The sequence below is a fragment of the Callithrix jacchus genome, chromosome 3 (assembly GCF_049354715.1).
Source record: "Callithrix jacchus isolate 240 chromosome 3, calJac240_pri, whole genome shotgun sequence".
Lineage (NCBI taxonomy): Eukaryota > Metazoa > Chordata > Mammalia > Primates > Cebidae > Callithrix > Callithrix jacchus.
This window is the reverse complement of record NC_133504.1, coordinates 119,666,839-119,694,033: the sequence shown is the minus strand read 5'-3', so window position 1 is coordinate 119,694,033 and position 27,195 is coordinate 119,666,839. Positions and strand designations below refer to the sequence as shown.

The following is a 27,195-nucleotide window of genomic DNA, read 5'->3' as shown; positions in this document are numbered from 1 at the left end:
CATCTGAAGTTGGAAGACTGGCCCCTGTTGTCTTTTCAGCCTCACTTTTCATTCATCTTTTCCTTGGCACTTACACCCCTGTGTAGTTTGCACAGTGTCACCAGTGCATGTAGGCAACAGAGTGTTCTAAGTGTTCCTGTAGCAGAGCTCAGATAACATAGCTTACCTGTGGCCAGCTGGGAACACGGCTTACATGTGTCCTTGTGTGCTTCTGTTGAATGTTGATATATCAACTTGGCATAACTTTTTAGAAGTGAGAGCGGATTTTGTTTGTTTGTTCGTTTTGGTAATGACTTTAGATCAACTCCAGAGTGAGTGAGGCAAAGGCATGAACAGTCATTGACGCTTCAGATGATGACCATAGTCAGTAATCAAAGGGTGGCGGAATGCATAAATGCCAGGCAGATTTCATGCATGTGAAGGGTAGAATTTGTTACTGAGATCTTTGCATCCACATCCTTAACTGTAATTTAATACCCAACTAAATTGTAACTAAAACTTATCCTAAGCGTAAGGATGAGTTTATCCTTAAACTTATTCTGCATATGAACAGTAACATTTATAAAATATAAATAAGGAGTTAAATATAAATGAAGTCACTCAAGAGATACTTGTAAAGCACAAGCAGTGTACTTGGTATAGAAGTAAAATAGAAATGGCCCTTGCCCTCATGGAGCTTATGGTCTCATAAGGGAACCAGATGATAAATAAGGAAACTTTCCTTTGTTTCTGCTTCCCACCCTACTAGTCCAAGTCCCCTCTCACCTGGGTCATGCAGTAGACTTCATGCTGGTCTCCTGCTTGCCACTGGGTCCTTAAACCCTCACTACGTGGCAGCCAGAGAGTGCTTTGAAACATCTTAATCAGATCTGTCTGTCTTGTGTGAGCCCATTTATGACTTCACATGGTAATTAGGATAAAAATCCTAATTTCTTTCCTTGGTCTCCAGGGTCAGGTTTGACCAGGCCTCTGCCTATGGTCATAGCCATGAATCATGCCATGGACCCCCCCAGTGCCTCACCAACTCCAGCCACAAGGGCAGCTCTCAGTTTCCCCAAACACCTGCCCTCCTTCCCTCCTCAAGAGCTGCTCATGATGGTCTGAGTCCCTGTGGCTGGCTGCCTCTCATCCTTTTGATCTACAGTTGGTCCCCACCACCCCCACCACTGTTGCTCTTCATTACAGAGCCCTTTCTAGCACTTAATGCAATCCTTAATCATCCCTACCTTTGTTGGGGAGACAAAGTGTCTAAAATTAGGACTTGCTTGTGCCATATAAAACTGAGAAGAGAGAATTGGATCTTGAGGTTTGTAAGACAGATATCCTTCCCTCTGCCTTCAAAGGGATGCCTACTTGAATTACTAAGGTAGGGTTACCAAGCTGCTTGCAAGCAGCAAGGCATTCATTCTACCTACCAATTTTGGTCAGATCTATGCCTCTGCAAACTAGTTGGTGCTCCACTGTGAAGAAAACATCTTAAAAAGTAGGATGTATTAACAAAAGCATAGGTAGGGGTTAGCCATACAGACAGCTAGCCAAATTTGAAAATATTCCATTTTTCAGAATAGGTCCCTCTGCATAAGTGCTAAGGTAAAGAGCAAGCTTGAAGAGTAATTAAAAAAAATCAAATGCTTAAGCGGAGAACATTTTAAAATCTTAAAGAAGCAACTTATAGTCAGAAATTGAAGGTATAAGAGAAAAGCAAGCTTTGTAAGTTCTTAAGACATATCCGTAGGACAGATAACACTAGGGTGAAAGAGGCAAAGTACAGTAGATTTCAAGTAGGACTGGGTGGTCAGAAGTTTGAATCCTGGACTTGAGTCCAAGGTAACCCTCCTCAGCTGATTCTGATAGTGCTGCAAGTGGAAGGTGGTGATCCTGTGGATGCTTTGTGTGTTTACAAAAGGCAAGAGGGAAGGACCATCAGATTTCGTTAACCAGTCCATCTTTCTCTAGAGAGTTATGATACCTTTCTCTATAAATCCAATTCCTCAAAGGCCTCTGACTTCCTCTTTTGAATCTCTTAGCAATACTTTACTGAAGTTTTACTTCTGGCCAACAGAAACAGTTTTTTGGAGAAGAAGGTGTTATGTTTGTCCTGAGGTATACATATGGCAACAGTAGATTAGGAACTAAGGAACCAACTGATATCCTCCTTGTGAATTCTGAAACAATAAAAAACAAACAAACAAACAATGACCAGTTCTTTCTGCTGTACATTCCTTACTGATTTTGCTGTTTTTCTATAGTCTGCCATGAGTCCTGTGCAGGTTGCTGGGGCCCAACGGAGAAGCACTGCTTGGCCTGCAGAGATCCCCTCCACGTGCTGAGAGAGGGCAGCTGTGAAAGCAACTGTGGAAAAGGCTTCTACAACAGGCAGGGCACCTGTAGCGGTGAGTGCTGGGCTGTGATGCTGGTATATCCTATCTTTTTTCTCTTTCAGCATCCCTTGTTGTATTCAAGTCACAGACATTACCAATATTTCTTTTACTCAACATATATGTGAATAGCTGCTGAGATTAATCATTGATTACTTTTCACCGGTGAGATTCCTCCTTATTGCCCTGCCAGTCTGCTAGGGTTGGGGTGCTCATTCTAGCCTTTTCCTGCAGATGAAAACAGTGAGGCCCAGGTGGCCTGCTCAAGACCCACAGCTGGAGGGAGAGGAGCTGGGCTCCCACCCAGGCTTTCCTTTCCCCAAATCCCAAACTCTCTGTCAACACCAGACTGCTTTCCAAATGTACATGGAGACAAAGAGACTCTTAGGCCAGCTGAGGGCTAGGCCAGCTAAGGGCAGACCTGCCTTTGGTGTTGGTGCCACTGACTTAAAGCTGAGCAGTTATTATCCATTCTACCTATTATCCATTCTATTATCCATGGCCATAACAATGAGAGTTAACCCAGCTTAGTGCTTCCTTGAACCATACATGGTTCCAAATGCTTTATAAACATTAACCCACTGAGAGGCAGGAAAGTCAGGAGGAAAAGCATGACTTTCAGTACATTAGTCAATCTCTTTGCATGTCAATTCCCACTTGTGAAACAGGGAAAATAGGAGCACCTGCAGTAGACAGGATAATGGGCTCCCAATGATATCCTTGTTCTAATCCGTGGAACTGCGGTATGTTCCCTAAATGGCAAAGAGGACTCTGCAGGTGTGATTAAATTAAGGATCTTGACATGAGGATATTATCCTGGATTATCTGGGTGAGCCCAGGCAACCAAACACAAGGGTCCTTAGATGAGGGAGGCAACAGAGTTGAGTCAGAAAAGTAGAGTCGAGGATGGTACCAGAGGTCAGAGTGACGGAGTAAAGCAAAAGAAATTGCCATGAGCATGCAGGTGACTTTTAGAATCTGGGAAAAGGCAGGGAAACAGATTTCACCCCTAGAGCTCCCAGAAGGAATGCTTGGAATCTATTTCACCCCTAGGCCTTCCAGGCAAGGAATGTATTCCACCCCTAAAGCTTCCAGAAGGAGCTTTGATTCTAGGACTTGTAACCGCTAGAACTGGAAGATGATAAATTTGTGTTGTTTTAAGTCAAAGAGTTTGTGGTAATTTGTTACAGCAGCAGTAGAAAGTGAACACACGCCCAACACAGAAGGCCATTCAGAGGATCGAGTTAAAATACACAAAGCACTGAGGATAGTACCTGGCGTGTAGTAATGGTTCTAATCAGTGTTTGGTGTTTAATCATCACAATTTCATGAGGCAGATAGGACCACTCTCATTTTCCAGATAGGAAACAAAGAGGGTAAGAAACTTGCTTAAGGTCACACAGCTAATAAGGGGCAGAGTTGGAATTCAAGCTTAGATCTTCTGGCTCTGGGTCTTAATTGCCTGGGAACTACTCTACTACTCACTGTAATACGATATTTTCTTATGTACCTCTGCATATTTTTTCTTTTCCATTTCATTAATCCTTTCCCTCTTTCCACTTCTGCACCTTCTTCCTTGTCTTCTGTCAGTCTTCAAATGAGCTGGCTACCCCTGTGGACATTGCCAGGTTTGCAGGAATTCTGACAGTAAATGAAAGGTTTGAATTGAGTTTATTTTGATGGTCATACCTATAGAGAGGCCAGGAGGACTTTTTTTTTCATAACTAAGTTCACCAAATCAGTAAAAATGTGCAGCTCATAAAACTTTCTTGAGTTATTGTCCTCATTTTGTTCACTGAGCAGGGTAGCAGCAAAAATGAGATGATTTTAGGGACTTGACAAATCCAGTTGTCTTAGGGAAGAGAGCTAGCCCTTGGCAGCTGCTTGCTTAAAGCTGTGCAGGGATCCATCAGTATTGCCAGTGTAAAAAATCTCACTTGGTATCGATGAGTCACAGGTAGCTTTTGTGTAGATTCAGGAGAGCACAAGGAAAGAAAGGCCAGGCTGCCATTAGACTGATCATGTTAATTTTTTTCTGCCAGCATCACTTTCCTGCTCAATTAAGCCAGATGTATTCTCTAAAGGTTGACAGATGTCAAATTTGCACTAATCCAAGGGCCTAAAGGCATTTACTCTTTAAGTCCCCTGGGATGCTGGTTACTGTCACTGATGGAGGAACGGTGACACTGACCTGCCACTGAGACTCTACATTATCTGGATTGAGAAGGCAACTTTTGCTGGAGAAGCCATGTGTTTAAAAAGAGGAATAGTTAATGCAGGCCTTGAGGCTGTGAGAGGTGAGAATCTGCTTTATCTGTATACATTTTGAAAAGCATCTGAAGAAAACTTCCAGGCAGGAGGATGGATTGTAGCCGACATTAGTCAAGTCAGTGAATCAATGGATCTACAAGTAATTACTAAACATATGTCATATGCTTAGCCCAATGCAAGAGTTTGTGATGCCACTGGTATTGACCAACAGGACTTTTAATACACAAAACTGGAGCTTACACTTTTTATAAAATTGTTACCATTCTCCAACTTTGTATCAAAATGACTTCAGAAATGCTCACGGAAATATTTTCTAAAACAATGGTGAACCAACTCACTGATTGGTATCGGAATGTTAATTACAACATAGGATGCTGATAATGCTGACTTATTTCCATTTCAGATTAGTGCTATTCAAGATAAAGACTGGCTGGTGTGGTTTTAATAATTTATAGCCTACCAGCCCATATCGGTAGAAATATCAAAGTCAAGTGCTTAGAAAAATCCAGCATAGCCTGTTATGAAGAGTGGTATGCTCCGGCTGAAAGATCTTACACTAACCAGGTTCACCTGTGGTACGAACGTGCATTGCATTCTGCAAATATTAGATATAAAGGGTGGGGCAATTCAAAGGAGGAAACCTCCTCATTCTTTTATCTTTTAAGTCTTTATGCCATTATGAAGGGCTTTTCTGACTGCAGCTAACATAATAAATCAAAGCAAGTTCAGAGGTCTCCATTAGTCATTCCCTCTCTTTCTTTTCCTCTTCTTTCTTCCCTCCTTTTTTCTTTCTCCCTTTTCTTTTTTATCTTTATTTCTCTTTTGCACCCATGCAACCATTTTTTAAAAAAAATCTCTTCATTTTTATGAGCTTATCTGTGTATTTATACTTTGAGTGCATATGTATTTAATTTTCTTAAGTGAGATGTTACAAAGTGCATGCTGTTTCCTTCTTTTCTCACTCAGCAGTACATTTTTAAGATGCACCATGTTCTCTTCCCTAGCCCTTCACTTCTCACTGGTGTGCCCCCCTCTTATCCATCCATGCTCCCAGTGATGAACTCCCTACATTCTCTCCCATCTGCATCACTAGAAAGCACCAGTGAACAGCCTCAAATGTGTTCCTTTGTAAAGCTCTAGAGGGAATTTCCTGGGATTTATCCCCAGGAGCTGAATGTCTGGGTTTTTGACTCTGCATATTCTTTATTTCACCAAGGAGTGCTGAGTTACTTGCCAGAATGGCTGTGCAATCTACATTCCCAAGCATGAGGGTTCTCTCATCTCCACATCCTTGCCAACACTTGGAATTATCAAGATTCTGATTTTTTCTAGTCAAGCAGTATAAAGAGTCATCCCATTTCATTGCATATTTCTGATGATTAATGAGTTTGAGCGTATCTTCAACTCCTGTTGGTCTTGAAATTTCCTATTCTAAAAATTATTTTTGGGGGAGGTGGGGAGGGATAGCCTGGGGAGAAATGCCAAATGTGGGTGAAGGGGAGAAAGGAAGCAAAACACACTGCCATGTGTGTACCTACGCAACTGTCTTGCATGTTCTGCTCATGTACCCCAAAACCTAAAATGCAATAAAAAATTTAAAAAAAAAATATTTTTAAAATGTGTTTTCCCATTGTTCTATTGGCCTTGCCTGCTTTTATGGAGTTCATCTTATGGAATTTCCTTGTATGTTATAGATAGTAGCCTTTTTCCAGTTTTTTATGTGCAAATTTTCTCACTCTGTTGTTTTTTAACTTTGAATATAATGCTTTTGTTAAACAATAATCTTTAATTTATCATTTTTTGCTTTAAGGTTTTTCTCTTGAATTTTTAATAAGACCTACTCTGCTAAGGTTCAAAAGTAAATTATTCTGTATTTCCTTCTATTAGTTTGATGTTTTATTTTAACTTAGGTTGTCAAGCCATCTGAAGTGATATATATATATAGGTTTAAGTAGAAGTCCAATTTGATTTTTTTTCCATTTCATAATCCAGTTTTCCCAACATTATCTAGTAATTCAGTCTAGTTTTCCTTATTTCTCTTTATTGTATGTTAAATTTCCACATACACATAGGTATGTCTGAGCTGTAAGATATAGAAATTTCTAAAATTTCATAGTCTAAATTTCTGTTCTTGTATCTCTATTAAACTGTTTTGTTCATTAATTTCTATGGCTTTGTAATATGTCTCAATATCTGATTAGGAAAATTTTCTTTCATTCCTCTTGAAAGTTGACTTAGCTATTTATAAACTTTCGAGTAAATTTATTGAATTATTAAGAAAACTCAACTGGGGCTGGGTGTGGTGGCTCACATCTGTAATACCAGCGCTTTGGGAGGCCAAGGCAGGAGGATTTCTTGAGCTCAGGAGTTCGAGACCAGGACGGGCAACATAGTGAGATCTCATCTCTACAAAAAATAGAAAAAAAGAATTAGCCAGGTGTGGTGGTGTGTGCCTGTAGTCCTAGCTCCTCTGGAGGCTGAGGCAGGAGAATCACTTGAGCCTGGGAGATTGAAGCTGCAGTGAGCCATGATCATGCTGCGGCACTCCAACAGACCCTGTCTCAAAAAAAGAAAGAGAGAAAGAAAACTCAACTGGAGTTTTTATTGAGGTTGTATTGAAGTTATAGATTAGTTTGGGGAGAAATTATATCTTCCTAGTAATTTTATTTAGATTTACAAATTTCCCTCTAGGTATAACTTTAGGTGTTTGTTAAAATGTTTGCTGTGCAATGCTTTTATTGTTGGTCAATTCTAATTTCTAAAATGTCCTGCAATATTTCATTTCTGGGAAATTGCATTTAGCTTTCAGATTACTCAGTTCTGTTGAGATGTTAGTTCTAGAATTAGAAACCTCAGGAGGTTATATGGTATGTGGGAGGGAAGAACACTTTTCAGATTCATTTTCATTTCTTTGTTCCAGTACTGAGTTGAGGGGTGATTTTCTTTTATACTGATATTAAGGCCATTGCCATAGCCCATTTTCTTTTACTACACATTTGCCTGCGGACAGATGCTGAATTCTCCAGGATGCAAGATGGGACATTTGGCCCCATCATTTAGTGTCTTTTTTTTCTCATGTTCTCAAAATATTTTTTAGGAGGTTAGCAGGGTGTAGATGGATTAAGGGAACAGACAGAATAAATCTCAGCAGTTCTCTATTTTTGAAACATTGATTCTCTGTAGCAGGAAGGTTTGCTTTGTTTATTATTAAAGATGTTAGCTAACCAGCATAGAAAAGATTGAGTCACAGACTTGCCTGTGTTTGCACTTTCCCTTGCCTTACCTCCTTTCACCCTTGATAAGGAGGTCTTTCTTTGCTCTGTTCAAAGCCAGTCTCTCAACTGTACTTTTGAGTATGCATCCCCCTTTTCTCCTAGGTATCCTTTCACCAATCCTTCAAATTCTTCTTTTTAAAAAATCCTTTCCAGGATCTATACTTGCCTTGAATTTTTACAATATAATAAAGACAAAACAACGTTTTCCCCTTTCTGTTATTTGTTTCCCTGTCCCCTTCCGTTCTCAGCATGGGTCCTTTATAGGAACATTTATAATCATGGCCTTCACTTTCATTTGGTCTGATGACTCCACTAAAATGTGTAGCATAGGAGACCTGCAGCCCAGTTCATAAGTGTAGTGTAACTTTTCAAATGTTACTTTTCAGATGTTATTTGTCCTCTCTACACCTTTTATGACTTTCTTTTGGAAACCTTTTTCCTCCTTGGCTTCTCACTCACCATGTTCTTTTTTCCTCCCCTATCTTTGGATCATTTCTTCTTGGTCATCTGTACTAGTTGTTTTTTTCCCCCCTTTTCTTAAATGTTGATGCTACCCAGGTCCTTGCCTACTTCTGTCTTATCCTGCACGCTTTTCCTGAATCACTCAACTAATTTTAGTTTCAACAATTGCTTGTATATGATGACCCTGCCCCTCTCCCCGAGCTCCAGAAGCATAAGTAACATTGCTCCCTGGACTGTGCATGTTCCAAACTGAGCTCATGGCACTCCCCCACAAGTATTCTCCTTCTTGTACTCTGTAAACAACGTCACTCATCACCAATGCAGACCCCTAGAAGCCACGTGACATAGTTTTTTCTTCACTGCTCTCAAATCTCTCACTACCTCCATAGTCCTAGTTCAATCCCTAATCATCTTGCTCCATGCTCACTGCCATGGTCTTCCAATGAGGCTCCCAATTCTTCTCTTCACCCTCTAAACTGAGACCAAAATGATCTTTCTTAGACACACATAACAGCCATGTTTCTACTGTGTTTAGAACTGCAGGGGTTTAAACTCATTGTTCTCCATAGGATGAAAATCTAGACAACAGAGTTGGGCCATAGGTTTCTATAATCTGGTCTTCCCACTTTTCTAGCCAAATGAAACTGCTGGTTTCCTGGGCAGCCTAGTCTCCTCCCAGGTTCTGAGCCTTGGCTTACTTTGCTGCCTGAGCCTGGAGTACATTCCCATCAGCCTGGCATGGTCCCACTGATTCCTAAGACAGTGCTCAAGGGTCACTTCTCTATAAATGCTTGACTATTCTACCTTTTACCCCCACCCTCACATATTTTTTGAATTTTTATTGTGCCTATATAGATTTATCTGAGTGACATTTTAAATATTTATAATATTGTCTATTTCTTTTCCTGTATTAGACTACTGAGTTACTTAAAGTGAAAACTAAGTTGATTTGGTTTTTGTGTTTCTACCACCTGGCACAAGACCTGACACAGACATAACAGACGTTTTAGGGTGTAAATGAATAAGTGGGTGGGATCCAGACAGACTGTGAAGTTCAGCAGTTTTAACATAATTTTAGTAGCATGACCTTTCTTAGTAGAATCTTAACTTTCTGAATTCTCTCTCCAAGTAGGGTAAAATAAGGGATAACATATTTGGTACATCATATGATAAAAGTTTTTGTTATTTATCTGCAGTTCAAATTGTATGGAGCATCTGATATTTTTATTTGATAAGCATGGCAATTACACCCACCAGTGTAACCAACTTAAATCTCATATTAAGTTGGTTACACTGGTGGGTGTGCCTGAGAATTTTTGCTTTGCTTAGTTCAATGAATAATTCTTCAATTCTCTTTTAACTGTGAAAACAAAAAGCACAGAGTCCGATGAAATGTTAGAATCAAGGAAACAGAATTCTGCTGAGCAGCCAGAAAATGAGATTATCATATTGACACCCATTGTGGATATCATAAAGAATAAATTTCACTACTTCTTTTGCTCACTATAACCTTTCTCTGATGGGTTTTTTGCCTCCCCTTAGCTTGTGACCCAACCTGTGAGAGTTGTGGCCCCAGTAGCCACAGGTGTCTTACCTGTGCTGAGACTGTCCTGCATAACGGGAAATGCATGTCTGAATGCCCTGGCGGGTACTATGCTGATGCTACTGGCAGGTGCAAAGGTAAGAGGTTTGTCACCATCATCATCATCAAAAAGTATTGAGTACATGTTTAACTATACTTGGTGCTATATGCTGCTCACTGGGGAACTTGAGTGTATGATGGGAAAGCATTACTTTAAAAGGGAGAGTTTTCTCATTATGGAGCCAATGTATATTTGGTATGGGAGTGGGAGATATGGATGCTGGGGGACTAGAGTGCTTTCATGGAGGACTTATGCATATATATATATTTTTTGAGACAGAGTTTTGCTCTTGTTGCCCAGGCTAGAGTGCAGTGGTGTGATACTGGCTCACTGCAACCTCGGCCTCCCAGGTTCAAGTGATTCTCCTGCCTCAGCCTCCTGCGTAGCTGGGATTACAAGCATGCACTACCACACTAGGCTAATTTTGTATGTTTAGTAGAGATGGGGTTTCTCCATGTTTGTGAGGCTGGTCTTGAACTCCCGACCTCAGGTGATCTTCCCGCCTTGCCCTCCCAAAGTGCTGGGATTACAGGCATGAGCCATCATGCCTAGCCTAGGACTTATGAATATTAATCATCATTAGAATTTATTTGGTCCTTTTGAAATGCCAAAGACATCCTTAACATATAGCCCTTGTTTACTTGTAAATCATCACTAACTTAAGCTACAGAAGTAACAGAATCATTTCTTATATGACATGTATGCTAAAGGTCATATATTGGCAACTACAACACACCACAAAAATAAAATTAAAAAGTTAAACCAAGTTAGATAGCTAGTAAGGCTGAAGTCTGTATCCATTAAACTTGTTTCTGAGTGCTACTTATATATTGTTTCTTTCAGACTTATACAACCTAAACTGTGAAACGTTCCCATTTGAGACTTAATAAATTTCTGCCTTCTGTATGCCTGACTTGTGCTTTTCTCACAGGTAACTCTGAGAACTTCTTGTTGCCTGGGACATCTTGATCGCCCTGCCTCTCTGAAACATACTCCCATGTCCTCACGTCTGCCTACTATCTGTTAGTGCAGGGTGTTTAGACCCATCCCAGCGCCTCTCCTTAGCAGCCTCCCCTTTGTCTGCAAACCTCTTTACTCACCCAGTGTTTACCCCCTTTCCTCTATGTCCTGCTCCCAAGTTCTCATCCCATCTCTACTCCCCCACCCCCAGCTCCTGACCATGGTCCTATAGAGCCTTCTTCCCATCTCTCACCCCTGACCCCAGCTCTGCTAGAGGCTCAGCCAGGCCATGTCATCAGCACCTGCCCTTAGAGTCAGAGATATCTCTGTTAACACCAGGGCCAAAGCAGGGGACATGTGTTCCTGACGTTGTCATGTGTTATGGTCAGAGTCATTACTATAATTGTTACTTAAAATCCTAGAATGTCAAAGCTGGAAGTGTCTTAAATGATAGGTTAGTCCAACCTTTCACTGTGCTCATGCCAAGAAAACTAGGCTAGGAGAGACCCAGGCTTGACTGAGGGCATTGACGAATTGCTGGAGAAACTAGTCAAAATGCCAGTGCTTCCAATACTCTGACCCACGGCCTTTCCACTCTAATCCCTTTAGGCAGTGTGGGGTTTAGGTCCAGAAAGACCTAGGGCTAAATCCCAGCCTTGCTATGAATAAAGAGTGTAATCTTGGGTAAATTTTTTAACTTCCAAGAACTCAGTCTCCTCATCTATAAAATGCAGTTAATAATGCCTACCTCATAATGTTGCGAGGAAAATTAAAAGAGACAAAATGTAGAAAGTGCTTAAAACAAACACAAAATAAAGGGTAGCTAATAAGCAATAGGTCGAGCATGGCTAAATGATGGATAAAGGGCTATGTGGGCAGTTCTGACAGTGTAACCACCTCCTAACATGTTTTCCCTGTGGTTTAGTGTGACATCTGCAGGGAACCGAGAGTTCCAGCCTTGTGAAGCCCAGCCAGGAAGTGGGCACTTTATTCACCCCTGTCCCACAGTGTTCTCCTTCTTACTCTCTTCCTCAGTTTGTCATAACTCTTGTGCCAGCTGCTCTGGGCCGACAGCCTCTCACTGTACAGCCTGCAGCACCCCCAAGACTCTGCGTCAAGGCCACTGTCTGCCCCACTGTGGAAAGGGCTTCTACTCTGACTACGGGGTCTGCAAAGGTATTGTTGGTGTCACTGTCATTCTTGAGAGGTTATCCTACAAGAACATAGATTTAGTTTTTTTCAGTAATATGACTTTCCAATGTAACTTTCCTTCTAGTGCCATGCTATGCATACATTGTAGGCATTTTCCATTACAATAGTTTTGTGAAGAATTAATCTGAAAAAATTTCATTTGAAAATTTGTGAAGACACTCAAAAGGTTATTATTTTTTTTCCTGGATGTCCATAGGGGAATGCTGTTTTCTTTATTGTCCATCAAAACAAAATAGAACTCTTATTTTCTCCTTTTTCTACTCTCCTACATTTGCTAATGTTTTTCTTAGACTTCATTTTGTTTTTCCCTGAAGAATTTCTTTTTGGTAATGATACTGCTGAGCAAAGTGAGAGTCACTAGCGATGCCTCTGGGATGAGTGAAATGGAAGAATCTTAAATAGCTGTTTGCCAAAAAGGCTCTGGGTTCCTTGGGAGGGCAATATCATTTAAGCATTTTGAAACTAGAACATTGGGAGCAAACACTTTAATTAAGTGAAATCAATGTAAATTTATTTGTATATCAGAATTAAGTGAAATCAATGTTTATTTATTTGTACATTGGCACCTTAAAACAGAGTTGAGGGTAGTTACAAGAACATATTTAAAACAGGAAAGCTGCCACAACTATTTTGGAAGAGAAAATTTAGAGAATCTTTTGAAGAACAGCAGAGTTAATTGTATTTAAATGTGGGTACCAGAGAGTTTGACTGCCTTATTTGGCTTTGCTTTTCACCAGTAGCCAGGGCAAGCAAAATATTGTGATGGGTTATGAAACATTCATTGCTGCTCAAAGGGGGCCTCTTTCTTGTCTAGAAAAGCAGCCTTTCCCCAGATAAATTCTGAGAGGAATTTGTTGCCTGGACCCCTACATAGTGGGTGATGGATGACTCCTGGGTAATAACACAACCACCATTTTTGTAAAACATACAGTAATGGCCTCCATATGAATGGTTCTAAAAATCTACAGTAAAAACCAAGGGCATAATTTTAAATCATTTAGTGAATGTGTTTCCCTGGAGGACCAGGCCAATATTGTCAGGTTGCTGTTGTTTGTTGTTGTTGTTGTTGTTTTCTAGCCCAACAGCTCTTATGAGACCTGGGAGATGTGACTGGTGTACACCCCCCTCACTGTTCCTTTCACAAACATTATCACTCTGTGCTTTGTATAGAACACTAGAAAAATAACATGCTGAAAGGCTGCATTTGGTGAACTTTTCTAAGTGGGTTTGATTTAATGAGAGGTTTGCAACATATATTTGATCTTTGGATTATTTTCTGCATTTTGTTCCCATTTGCAGTCTGTCACTCCTCCTGCCTGGCTTGTATGGGTCCCACACCCTCTCACTGTACTGGGTGTAAGAATCCAGAGGAAGGACTGCAAGTGGAGCAGCTGTCTGAGATGGGCATCCCCTCTGGCGAGTGCCTAGCCCAGTGCAGAGCCCATTTTTACTTGGAGAGCACTGGGCTATGTGAAGGTAAGCATGACTTGAGAAAGTGTTAGGTAGCCTCTTGAGAAATCCTACGAGGTGGGACCAAAGCCAGGAAGACCTGTGTTTCATGTTAGAAAGGTTCCAAGATGCTTATGAATAAAGCAGGAGACCAATGTGCAAAAGAGTAGCCCCCAACAATACCCTGCCACCCTTTGTGAACCATAGATGAGCCTTAAAGAGCTAATCCCTTCCACTCCACCCTAACCAAAGTTCCATTCTCAGAAGTTCCAGACAGAAATTCTTTCAGGGACTACTAAGTGTAGTTACAAAAGACTCAGAGCTCATCACAGAATTTCACTTATTATTTCTTCTAAAATCGGTCCCTTGAGGGCACCGATTCATATTTGGACTTCTGTCTAAATTTAGAAGTGATCTCTGCTGTTTGCCTTGGCATATCATCTACAGAGAATTGATGACACCCTGAATAATTTGACTCAATAGCCAGGCCACCTATGAGTGACACAGGAAATGTAAGGGAAGGGTATGGTTTCCTTTCTCTTCCCACAAGTAGCTGCCTTGCTGTTGGGTGAATCGTTTGACTCTAAAGCTACCTGAAAAACAATTATTAATCTGTATTTTTCATTGTAAACATATGTTCATTAAAAAAATTTTATAATCTACCCACCACGTAAACCCAATTGCCTTTTCCATTTTGTTATGATATCTGAGTCTTTTTTCTTTTTTTTTGAGACGGAGTTTCGCTCTTGTTACCCAGGCTAGAGTGCAATGGCGCGATCTCAGCTCACCGCAATCTCCGCCTCCTGGGTTCAGGCAATTCTCCTGCCTCAGCCTCCTGAGTAGCTGGGATTACACGCATGTGCCACCATGCCCAGCTAATTTTTTTTTTTGTATTTTTAGTAGAGACGGGGTTTCACCATGTTGACCAGGATGGTCTCTATCTCTTGACCTTGTAATCCACCCGCCTCGGCCTCCCAAAGTGCTGGGATTACAGGCGTGAGCCACCGCGTCCGGCCATCTGAGTCTTTTTTCATATTCATAGCTTTGCTTGTATATCTTTGCAACATAATGGTAAGCATGCTGCAAATTCAATTTTGTATCTGACAAGTCTACTCATTAAAGTGGACTCCATTTCAGTGTACCCTCCCAGGAAAATGCTGGGGCTCAAGATTAGGTTAAAAGATTTCAGACAGAATGCATCATATGGCCCTGTAGGAAGGATGCCAATTTGGAATGCAGAGACCCAGGGCCAGACACTTAACCTCTCTGAATGTTTGTATTCACAGCATTAGAATACACTGACTTTTTGACAGGCTCAAAGATGATTAGGAGTGTCCAACTAGTTGGTAAAGTATAAAGCCCTCCTGCTCCATGGGTGCGAACCTCCTCCATCCATACACTCAGGTGTTCAGGAACATCATGGGGAATCCCCTGCCCCCTGGGAAGCTCCAGACTCCAGGGGATTTTCATAGTGCCCAGAAATTGAGGGGAAGGTCACTACTCTCCAGACATCCTGGATTCTACCCATGTATGCATTGCCCAACTTCTCTGTGGCCATTCAAACACCTGTGGCTCCGTTTTTATAACCACTTGTGGAATATGGACATCTTTGTTGCTGCCGAGTCCCAGTGCCGTCCCAAGGGACACGCCACACAGCTTTCCCCTGTGGCCTGGTTACTTCCAGGTGCCAAAGTGGAGGGTGATGTGGCTCTTTCCTTAAGCACCGCACAGACTCCGTGAAAGGGGAGGTGCTGGGGAGTAAGGGGTGGGTAAAAGCATTCTTCTCCTGTTTAATTGCTTCTCAGTTCTCCTTAGTGGGTTTAGATTTACCAGACAAGCTTTCTCCAGCCACTTCTGCTTTCTGGCAAAACCCATATCCCCTAAAGAAAACAATTATAGTGCCTAGCCCTGTTTGATGTGAGAAAAGTACAAGGAGAAGATAGAAAGAGAAAGCACAACTTCTCTCTCCCTCTCTCCCTCCCTCCCTCCCTCCTTCTCTCTCCCTCCCTCCCTCCCTCCTTCTCTCTCCCTCCCTCCCTCCCTCCTTCTCTCTCCCTCCCTCCTTCTCTCTCCCTCCCTCCCTCCCTCCTTCTTCTCTCTCTCTCTCTCTCTCTCTCTCTGACTCTGTCTCTTTGGCTAACATTGTTACAAAGTGATTTTTGATTTGTTGGAATCTGTGAAACTAGTCTGCATAGTTTTACACAGCCTTGAACTGTGAAACCTGAGGTTTTTAGTGGAAACCACAGAGGAATTAGACCTCCAGCAACACTGGTGTTTCCAAGAATTCAGAAAAATGCTAAATGAGACCCCTGGCTTTTGTGGCACATAGGTTGAAAGTAGAGAAGCTAGAAAAGCCCACAGGAAATTCATCACTGTAGCCTAATGATTTTGGTTTTCCCCTTGCTACAATAATCCCATGAAAAATCAAAATGACATCTTCCTAGACCACTCATCACAGTTAGGTGCTTCTTACAATTTTGAGTACCACATTGAACATTCAAAAATGGGGACTTTGTAGTGGGTTCCAAAATAGTTAAAATTGTTAAGAAATAAAAATTAAGAGTGACCAGGGTTTTTTAGCCCAGAAAATAATATGACAATTTATTCAATACCCACCATGGGCCAGGCACTGTGAGAAATGGCTTTCTGGTTTTGCTCACTTAGCCTCAATGCCAACCTCATGGGGTCAGTGGGACAACTATTGTGCAGGAGTGGAAACTGAGGCTTGAGGAAGCTGAGATTGTAATGCTCAAAGTCATGTAGCCAGCACAGAATATAATCCAGTGTGAATCTAAGTCCTGTCTTCAGTATCTGTGCTATAAACCATCATGCTACTGTATTGCTGTAGCTGAAGAGTTCATATGACCACCTGTTCAAGGTGGTATAGCTCCTAGAATCCTTTCCATACGGGGAGAGAAGCACAGCATACTAATGCTTCAGGATCAGAGCATCTTAAATTTAAGAAAACGTATTTGACAAAGGGGAGGTTTCTGGGAAGCTCTTTATACAGACACCTTTAAAAAGATTAGAATCGAATCCTGCTAGAATGCTTTAATTGTGGTCCCATGTGAAAGGACTGAATTGACCTCTCGAGTGCCTTGTAGCCCTGTGACTTTATGCTCGTTAATGTAATATTATTAGATATCAAACATATAGCCGTCTCCTCCTGTTTATTAGCAAATCCCTGTGCAATCTCCACTAGGTAGGTTGTTGTACTCAATTTACAAGTGATGAGAATGTGGCAGAAAGAGGTTAATTGAGTTGCCTAAGATTCCACTGGGAAACTGAGCACAACTACCAATTGTTTCCAACCTTACCTCAGTGTTATGTGTGCTGATTGACGTATTTCCTGTCACTCATCCTGTATCTCTGGAAACCTTTCTGCCTTCTCATAATCTGTTCCATTTTCAATTCCGCTGAAGTGTTGTCTGTGAATCAGGCCTGGGAGTCCTATGAGATTGCATTGGGCTCTTCTTCCCACATCTTCCCAGAAATATCCTTGCCTCTTTGCAGAATATTAAAAAGGTTGGATGGGTATGTGTGTGCGTGTGTGAACATGTGTGTGTGAGAGTGTGTGCACACATCCACGATATTGAGAGTTTCTTTTATAGCACCTTTAGTTTCAAATATTTCCTATCAGGAAGAGAAAAACAACTGTTTTTCTAGAATTCTCCTTTTCCTTTTTGAGACTACAGCACAGAGTGATTAGAACATTAGTGCATCTAATAAAAGTGAGAGGCAGATTCGTTATAGGAAGACACAATTTACTTATACACTGAAGTGCTGTCAGAAATTATCATAAAAGTTTTTACTTTGAGCCACACAACAAACCCTAGTGCAGGTTGAAACAACAATACTAAAGATATTTGACTAAAATCTGAGTCTGTGATGAGAGGACAAAAAAATGTTAAATGAACAAACAGTGATCAAAGAGAATACTACTTTTTGGAAGCCAGAGGACAGTGTCTTTATTCATTCCTTCTGCAAATGTTTATTGAGTATCTCCTGGGTGCCAGGCATTTCTGGGCACTGAGAATATACTAGCTAATAGGTCCAATGAAAATTCCTTTTCTCATGGAACTTATATTTTAGTGAGAGAAACAGATAATAAATAAATAAATGAATGAATGAATGAATAACAGCAGCAGCAACAAGACCCATGGATGCTAATGTGTGCCCAGAAGCTCCCAGCAAGGTAATGGAGGAGACAGGAATGGGCTGATATGGCTTGAAAGCAGAAGAGCTCTGGAAGGACGGAGAGGGCCACTTGCATGCATTTGTCCTGTGCTTTGGCTCATTCAAAAAAAAAAGGAACTGGGTGCTTCAGAAGGCAGAACTCTGACTTCATGTTTCTTTTGCACAGAGCCTCTGTTTCCAAAGTATGGCTAGAATTGCTGGCACAAAAGAAGGTTTGTTGCTAATTGTAAAAGATTTGGAGACATTTTTAATAATCAACCTGAATTGTGCACATTTATTAAATATTTTCATTGAAAATTAGCTAAAAGAAGAGTTGTAGCAATTGTAGTAATTTCATCAAGTTGATCTCACCTGTTTAGCTGAGTGTTCACTAGCACTGATAGATTCAAGTGACTTAATCAAAAAAGCAAACCCAACCCAAAAAATACACGTCAGCCTCTCGCACAAAAAAACTAAACAAATTACAAACAAATTAACAAAAACCTGTATCCTCCAGAACAACATGAGAAAACCATTTTTACTTTTTATCAGTCTTCCCTCACTGGTTCCCATGCCTCTGCGAGTGTGAATCTAGATGAGGTCTGCAGGGTGAGGGGCTGCTCTGCTGCACCATCCCAAGGGTGCTATTCTCATAGCAAACTTTGTGCCTGGCTCCTCCTGGAGTCACTAGGACAACCAGTGTGGCAGTACATGGCAGCCCAGGGATGGAGAGACAGAGCAAAGGACCTAGAGCTCTATGTCTCCTGGAGGCCTTTGCTACTGATGTTCCTTGGATCTAAATTCCTCAGCTCAGTTTCTGATTCTTCTTCCAATGTGGTTGAAGGATTTTTTTTTTTCTTTTAAAAGGTTCAATTATTTTGAAGAATTAGCTTTTATTTGAGAACAAAATTTCTCATGGGACTTTCCTGGGAATCTTGTTAAAATGCAGATTGAAATTCAGTAGGGCGGGGGTCAGGTCTGAGTTGCTGCATGCTCCAGGGTGAGGCTGATGCTGTTGATCCCTGGACCACAGTTTGGAGAAGCAAAGTTTCTAATCAAAGAAGAAGGAGCATATCACTGGTATGCTTCTTTCTCTCTTAAACAGTTAGTAAAACATCCTCGTTTTTGTTTTTTCTAACTGCATGTATTATGCATATTATAGAAACTTTAAAAATTATAAATAAGGGGAAAAAAGAGAAAAAAATACCATTACTAGATCAAATACAAATTCAGGATTTAGCAAGTTTTAAAGAATGAATAATTTTTATAGTATAAGCATATCCCTAATGTGTAAGATATTCTAAAATATTATTTATCACTTAACTGAAATTTAAATTTAACTGAGTGTCTTGTGTTTATCTAGTAACACTACCTATAATCCTTTCATTTTAAGATTACTACTTTTAATCTTATAGCATAAATTCTTACAGTTGTTTATATAAAACACACCTGCGTGCACACACATGTGAGTATGTATCCCTTTATAGTTTAGAAAGTTCTAACAACCAATAATTTTGTTGAAAATCTTGAGAGTTTTCACATATCTACTCCTACTTTATGGATGGTAAAAGTTATGCTTAGAAGGAACCATGTAAAGAATGACTTAGCAATGAGGGATCCTGGGTTCTACTACAGGATATATTTGCCCAGCACTTCTTTTCTTCTTTTCTTTCTTTCTTTCTTTCTTTCTTTCTTTCTTTCTTTCTTTCTTTCTTTCTTTCTTTCTTTCTTTCTTTTTTTTTTTTTGGTATGTGTGCTACGCTAGAGCTTTACAATTTAATTTCAGGTCAGGCCATCCAATTAATAATGCGGCTCAGTTGCCATTAAACAATTTGGCAGTGCTGACTGGGACTGGATATGAACATGGTCAAGATGATTAGATTAGCCATGTAATTGCCCCAGTTCTGTGGCAAATTCATAATGGAGTCTTTCAGTTTTCATGCAGTTCAGCGTGATTCAAGATGATATAATTTTGAAGAAATTACACGTTTTTATTTTTAAAACAAACTCTACAACAATGAGTGTTACTTACACATTAATTTATCATCTCAGAAGAAACACGGTGTTTTAAAAAATGCAGAGATAATAAACATCCCAGCAGTCCCATCCCTGCCTTTTCATTGTACTAAGATTGGTGATGGAGCTTTGGTCAGGGATTTATCAAGGGAATTTCTGCAACTTAATGTTTCAAGTCTCCTAGGGCTGGGTCTTATTGTACAGAGCAAAATTGCACAAAATTGCTACAGATTTAGTATATTTTTTTAAAAAATTCACCAGTATTTTGGTCAATTAATTAACTTGGTTTAGGTGAATGGGAAGAAGTAAAGCATGCTCTGTGTATTTTTATCATTTAGTTGTTGCTAAGACTCACCAAAGGCCTCAAGGCAAAGAGTTTTAATTAAAGAAATATGTGGGCAGGAATCTGCCTGCACAGCTTAAGAGTATGTTACCATTTATGAAGTTGGAATTCCCTAACATTAATTGGATCAAGCATATGGAATCTATATTAGGCAATGCCCTTTAATGTAGTCCCTAGAGTGCTGACATGTGCCATACAAATAGGTGCCTTCTGATAATGTTCAGTCTTCTTCACTTTCCCCTTCTTGCTTTTATAGCATGGGTGTGCCTGGCTTTGGGGATAGGAAGATGAAAAAGCTACGGACCATGCCTGAAGGAAACCATGATCAAGTAGGAGAGACTGATGTCTAAGCAAGTAACTAAAAGAGGATGACACATGACATAACAGCAGTAGTCACAAGGGACAGAAACAGCACAACGGAGATGGGCTCTGTCTAGGAGAGAAGGTAGTGAGGAAAGATTTGTAGAGGGAAAGCTTTCCATGATTAAGCCTTTGAAGGATTAATGGGAGTTCACCAGGCAAAGAAGGTGAGAAAGGGCATTCTAGGTCAAGGAAACAGTAAGTGCAAAGGTGTATTTGGAGAAGTACAATGTGTTTGGTATTCTTATAGTATAAAGTCCAAAGAGGAGAATTGTTCAGCATGACGTTGGAGATGTGGGGTGTGTGTGGGACGTTACATGAAGTGCTTCACGTTCTGTGCTAAGGAGTTTAGAGTTCACACTGTTGGTACCTAAAGATTTTAATAGGAAATAATTTGGTCAATTCATATTTTATAAAGATCTATCTGGTGGATGTGTGGCAGATAAATAGGTAGAAACAAGGTAGGGTTGGTTAGGAAGCACTGTACTAACCCAAGTCTTGAATGATGTTGAAGGTCTGTACTAAGGGGCTGTGGGAAAGTGGGATAGATTTGACAGAGATTTAGGAGGTAAGATCAACACAGCTTAAATGGTTGCGGTGAGGGAAAAGTAAAGGTATAGGATAATGCCAAGGTTTCAGCATGAGTAACTTGGTGAATGGTGGAGCTACCAAGTGAGATAGAGAATACAGAAGAAATATCAGGTAGAGGAGTAGAATGTGGGGTTGGGGATGGACAGTGAGTAAAATTTTGGACTGATGTCCACAATTTATGTTAAGTGGATATGTACTGAGCTTAGAAGTAGACGCAGGGTAATATTTTGGAAGTGAGGAATATGAGATACTTTTGAAACACCAAGAAGAGATATCTCCTAGGTGGTAGATTTATGTGATCAGAGTTCAGGATAAAGGCCAAAGCTGTACACAGAAATTTAGGACTTACTAGCATGGAGGTCATCATTAAATCTATGGAAAAGTTTGCCCAAGAGTAAGAAAAGGAAGAGCAAAGTGTAGAATTGGGGGAAGCGCCAATGTTTAGAGAAATATGAGAGAATGAGGCTGAAAGAAATTTTCAAAGACAGAAGAACTAATTAAGTATGATATCTATACTTCCATCCATCTATCCACCTACCCACACACCTACCTGGCCACCCATTTAGTCAACAGAAATTCATTTATTGAGAATTTATGGTATGTCAGGGACACAGACTGTAATAGGCACTGCAGGGATCACAGAGATTAAAGAAAAATGTGATTTTTACTCTTAAAGAGTTTCTAATCTAGTCAGAGTAAGAGATTTGGGATGTTAAATCATGTTCATTTAAAAAAAGAAAATTTAAAAAGACTGAGAACAGTGGCCGGCACCTGCAATCTCAGTGGTTTGGGAGGCTGAGGCAGGAGGATTGCTGGAGGCCTGAAGTTTGAGGCTTCAGTGAGCTGTGATTCTACTGCTGAACTCCAGCCTGGGTGACGGAGCAAGGCCCTTTCACCAAGAAAAAACAAAAAACAAAAAGTAATAAGAAGAAGGAAAAAGAGGGTGAGGGCAAGGGGAGGCCAATTTTGATTAACTTTACTCATTTCAAGTTTTAGACCTTATCGCAGTAATCCCGTGTGAGTCTAGAAGATTTTGTTATCTATATATTTTGAGAGAAGCCCTCCTCAAAATTTGTTTTTGACATGAAAAGCCAGGACCTTTTGTATGATATGAGAGTAGGAACACTTTATCACTTTTTTTGTATCATTAAAAAGAAAAAAAAATAGTAGTATCAGTTGTTTGAAATATACATTGATAATAGAATGAATAAAAATTAATATGTTTAATTATTTTAGGTATAGTTTTTGCTGAAGTCAGGTTGACTGGACTTTATGGTCGTCTAAGGAGGCTTTTTAGTGCTTAAGAAGCTCACTTATGATTTTTCAGAAATATACATGCTTAGCCATCAACTGGAAAGCCAGTTTTTAAAAATGTAACATTGCATGGAGGAATTATTCATAGAACTTATTTCAGATATCTCCCGTACATGCTCTGTAATGGGTTCAGTCTTCCTTGAAGGATTTTAGACTTCAGACAGAACTCCTGCTATGAAATCAGCTTCTATAGAATGATTAAGCCTCATATAAGTCACTGAAATAGTGTCGATATTTCTAAAACCGGCACGGAATTGAAGTTTCCATGACTTTTTTTTTTTAAAGGATGCAGATGTTAATGCTTATACTTGCAGAAATAGAGCATTATAGAGAAAAAGATACTTTAAGAGGATCGTCACCCAGCATATTCTTTTCTCTCTCTACCCGCAGCAACTAACTAGTTCATTATTTAGTTACTTCTTAAACATTTCCAATGAAGTCTTCTGAAGACTGTCATGGGAATGTTCTTTGGAGCTTATTTCTAAAATCTAGTGGATGCAAAGGGACTTTTTTTCTGGACCTCTTGGCCCACGAGCTTTTCAACTCTTTACTTTCCGGTTGTATGTAGTTGAAAAATAACCTTTATGCACATTGAGCCAGGCTATTACATTTATTTTGTGACCAAATGAAATAAAATGTTTGTACTCATAATGCATTAATTAATATTTCTCTAATTTTCAATTCCACAGTGATACACTTTCATTTCCTCTTTATTAGAAAGAGGAAATGAATATAACAGGAAGAGCTAAGGATTTTAGCAATCTTGTAAAGTCTGATACAAACCTAATGGTATCATCAGACATGCATTTAGGTGTGCAAAAATGTGTTATGTAAGATGCTTCCCCTAGACCCACTCACCAGCCCTGCCGAGGCGGCTGGGCAGCATGGCTCCCCTCTCCAGCATGGAAGGACAGACGGACTGCCCTGAGGAGGCAGGGAGGGGAGGGCTAGGCCTGCTGGCTGACGGGCAGGTCACTATGCTGAACTTCTGCACTGCCCCCACCTGCATGCGAAGGAGCACCCAGTCCAACCTGGCTTTCTTCAGGTTCTCCAGGGACCTAGCCAGATGCCAAGAGTGGGTGGAGAATTGTAGGAGATCAGACTTAGAAGATAAGACTCCTGATTAGCTAAATAAACATTATTGATTATGTGCCAAACATTTTGAGACCTCTATGACCTGTAGAACTATACATTTTGCAAAGGAATTGGAAAACTAAAAAATGATTGGGTTATTTTATTTTTTAAAATTAATTGAAGCAGATACGTGTGAAGTCATGGGGAAAGTCCTTATAGGACAGTTCTTCGAGGTAATGCAGTACCAACAATATTTGATCTTGCCAGTCATTTGGGCAACCTACATAGTAGACAGAAAGCAAATAAAAGAACTGAGTGAACTCGAAGTCAGGACACTGAAACAGAAAAAAACTGATAAAACTTCTGAACAGGAACAAGAACATAAAGAAACCAACAATAGCAATGCTCAGAACCCCAGTGAAGAAGTGGATGAAGGACAAGATGAGACTTTTACCCCTAACCCCTGAAGAGAAGGAAAACAAATACCTAAAATCTCTATTTAAAATCTTGGTTCTTATGGGAAAGCAAAACGTACTTCTGGATGGACATGAGGCTGATGAAATCCCAGAAGGTCTCTTTACTCCAGATAACTTTCATGCGCTGCTGGAGTGCCAGATAAATTCTGGTGAAGACATCCCAAGAAAGCGCTTTGAGACAACAGCAGTTAACATGTTTTGTTCAAAAACACAGCAGAGGCAGATGCTAGAAATCTGTGAGAGCTATATTTGAGAAGAAATTCTCAGGGAAGTGAGAGACTCACCCTTCTTTTCCATTATCACTGATGATGTAGTGGACCCAGCAGGGGAAGGGCACCTGCCTGTGTTGGTGAGGTTTGTCGAAGAAGCTCATAACCTAAGAGAGGAATTTGCAGGCTTCCTGCCTTATGAAGCTGATGCAGAAATTTCAGCTGTGAAATTTCACACTGCAATAACTGAGAAGTAGGGATTAAGTATGTGGCCAGGCTTATGTTGTGTCTAGTGGATTTTCATCCAAAATGAAAGTTGTTGCTTCTGGACTTTTAGAGAAGTATCTCCAAGCTATCTTCACAGTCTTCTCTTCTGTGCTTTAAATATGTGGTTGGTAAAATCAGTACCTGTTACGGGAGAAGCTATTGCATTAGGAACAATTGAGAAAGTTTGTTCTTTTTTCCATCGATCACCACAACTGCTTTTAGAACTTGACAATGTTGTTTCTGTTCTTTTTTCAGACAAGTAAAGAAAGGGATGAAGAACTGAGGGAAATCTGCCATTCTCAGTGGACAGGCAGGGGTGATGTTTTTGAAATTTTAGTAGAACTCCTGCGAGCAATTGTTTTATGTATATATGGTATCAATAGTGACATAAATAGATGGAATAACTGTATAATTGGCCAAGGGTTTGTACTCTGCAGTGCAGTGGCAGATTTTGATTTCATTGTTGCTATTGTTGTTCTTAAAAATATCCGATCTTTTACAAGAGCCTTTGGGGAAAATCTCCAGGAGCAAACCACTGATGTCTTCTTTGCAGCCTGTAGCTTGACTGCAGTACTGCATTCACTGAATGATGTGATGGAAAATATTGAAGTTTATCATGAACTTTAGTTTAAAGAAGCCACAAATTTGACAACCAAACTTGATATTCAAATGAAACTCCCTGGGAAATTCCACAGAGCTACCAGGGTAACTTGGAATCTCAGCTAATCTCCGAGAGTTACTATAAAAGAAACGCTGAGTGTCCCAACAATGGAGCACATTATTCAAGAACTTAAAGATACATTCTCAGAACAGCACCTCACAGCTCTTACTTTCAGGCATGGGACAACTCAAATTCAATACATTGGAGGAACACCATGCTGATGTGTATAGAAGTGACTTACCCAATCCTATCACACCCTCAACCAAGTTTCATTGTTGGAGAATCAAATGGAAATGCAGAGAGAACGATATAGAGCTTCCATTCACCATCTGTGAAGACTTCCACCTGCCTGACATCAAGTTTTTTCCTAATGTGCATACATTGCTGAAGGTCCTGGGTATTCTTCCTGTGATGAAGGTTGAGAATGAGAGGTATGGAAATGGTTGAAAGCGTCTTAAAGCATATATGAGGAACACTTTGGCAGAGCAAAGGTTGAGTAACTTGGCTTTGCTTAACATCAATTTTGATATAAACCACGACTTGTATTTAATGGTGGACCCATCTATTAAACTTTATACAAGTAAGTCAGAGCTTCCCACAGATAATTCAGAAACCATGGAAAATACCTAAGAGACTTATTAAAATAGCCTTTCTTATATTTGATATTTGGAAGAAAAGCCATAAAGTATATGTAGGCCACTTAACCACTAAATATCTTTGCCTATAGGACTCCATTGAAAACATTCGTCACTGATAATCTACCTGTTTAAATAGCCCCTGTTTGAACTCTCATGCTTTGAAGACCTATCTGTCTTCCAGAAGAGAACACTGAAAGGACCGTGTTTCCTTCTGTGTGATCTCTGCTGGTGGCACTCGAATTGTTTCAGTTAGGTCATTTCAGGCACAGCCTTTATTATCCCTGTGGATCTCTACTTGTTGGGTGTTATGAATTCTTTGAAGAAATATATTTTGAAGAGATGTAGGAGGAAGGAATACGTTTTATAAAATGTTATAGTGAAGTCCACACTTGACCTTTGACTAATAGGAGTTTTAAGCAGGTTAAAAATCTATACTGGGCAGTTATAAGAAATTACTGGAGAAAAGCTTGTGAGCTCTCCAAACAAGGATTTCAGTGTAGATTTTGTCTTTCTCAAATGAACATGAAGGAACAAATGACAGTTAGCGTTTGACTGGAAGAGCCTGCCGTTGTTCTGCGTCTCGTTGCTGTTTACATTCCTTTGTGGAGCCCACATCTTCCTAAGCTTTTTAGCAGGTGTATGCTGAACACTTCTGTTTGATGGTTAAGATGGAATCAGAGGCCATGGCTACTGACAACTAATTTGTCTAGTTTTTTTTTTTTCTTTTTCCATGACTCTCTTCTACTGCCTCATCTTGATTTTTAAGCAAAACCTGGAAAACCTACAAAAATAAGTGTTGTGGTTTTTCTAGAAAAATATGGAAAATATCGCTGTTATTTTTGGTGAAGAAAATCAATTTTGTAAAGTTTATTTCAATCTAAATAAAATGTGAATTTTGTTTAACGTTCAGGCACATTATTTTTGGTGGGGTCAAAACTTTCTTGTGTAAATTCTCTTAAAAAACATTTGATAAACAGCTTCACAATTTTAAAAAAAAGATGCTTTCCCTATATTATCCTGCAAAACTTTGTGTTAACAATACTATTTAGCTGTGTTTTAAAGTATTGCCACCTCACTTTCCTTTACAGACTGTTTCATTTTGTGTTAAACATGTCTTAATTAAGATGCTAATGTATATCTTTCCTTTATAATAATATTTTCTTAAACATCAATTTACTTATTCCTTTTTTTAAGAGGATTCTGCAAATACTTGGGAAAAAATTCCTAACTGTGACTTATGCTAATAGGGCTGTTACATAATTTAAAAAAATAAAATTTAATTTAAGAAAAATAACATTAATTAAAATATATATGTCTCTAGATTCTGTTTATCATACAGTAAAAAAAATACACTTGAATAAAGCTCTATAGTGTATTCAGGGATGATGATTAAAATATTTATTAACCAGTAAGGCATGGG

At 39.8% G+C, this 27,195-nt stretch overlaps 1 protein-coding gene and 1 pseudogene across 5 annotated transcripts in view; both read left to right on the top strand.

The window, feature by feature from the left end:
* FRAS1 (Fraser extracellular matrix complex subunit 1) overlaps nucleotides 1–27,195 on the top strand; it is a 470,538-nt gene that overhangs the window by 225,021 nt on the left and 218,322 nt on the right. For all 4 annotated transcript variants that reach the window (XM_035293463.3, XM_002745679.6, XM_078367938.1 and 1 more), the window contains 4 exons: nucleotides 2,250–2,393; nucleotides 9,929–10,066; nucleotides 12,025–12,165; nucleotides 13,501–13,677. In XM_035293463.3, the coding sequence (XP_035149354.3) occupies nucleotides 2,250–2,393; nucleotides 9,929–10,066; nucleotides 12,025–12,165; nucleotides 13,501–13,677 (600 nt within the window). The remainder of the gene's footprint in view (nucleotides 1–2,249; nucleotides 2,394–9,928; nucleotides 10,067–12,024; nucleotides 12,166–13,500; nucleotides 13,678–27,195) is intronic.
* LOC108590882 (52 kDa repressor of the inhibitor of the protein kinase-like) lies at nucleotides 15,777–26,857 on the top strand (annotated as a pseudogene). Its single transcript, XR_001910598.4, has 2 exons — nucleotides 15,777–23,636; nucleotides 23,732–26,857. The product of XR_001910598.4 is annotated as a 52 kDa repressor of the inhibitor of the protein kinase-like (transcript).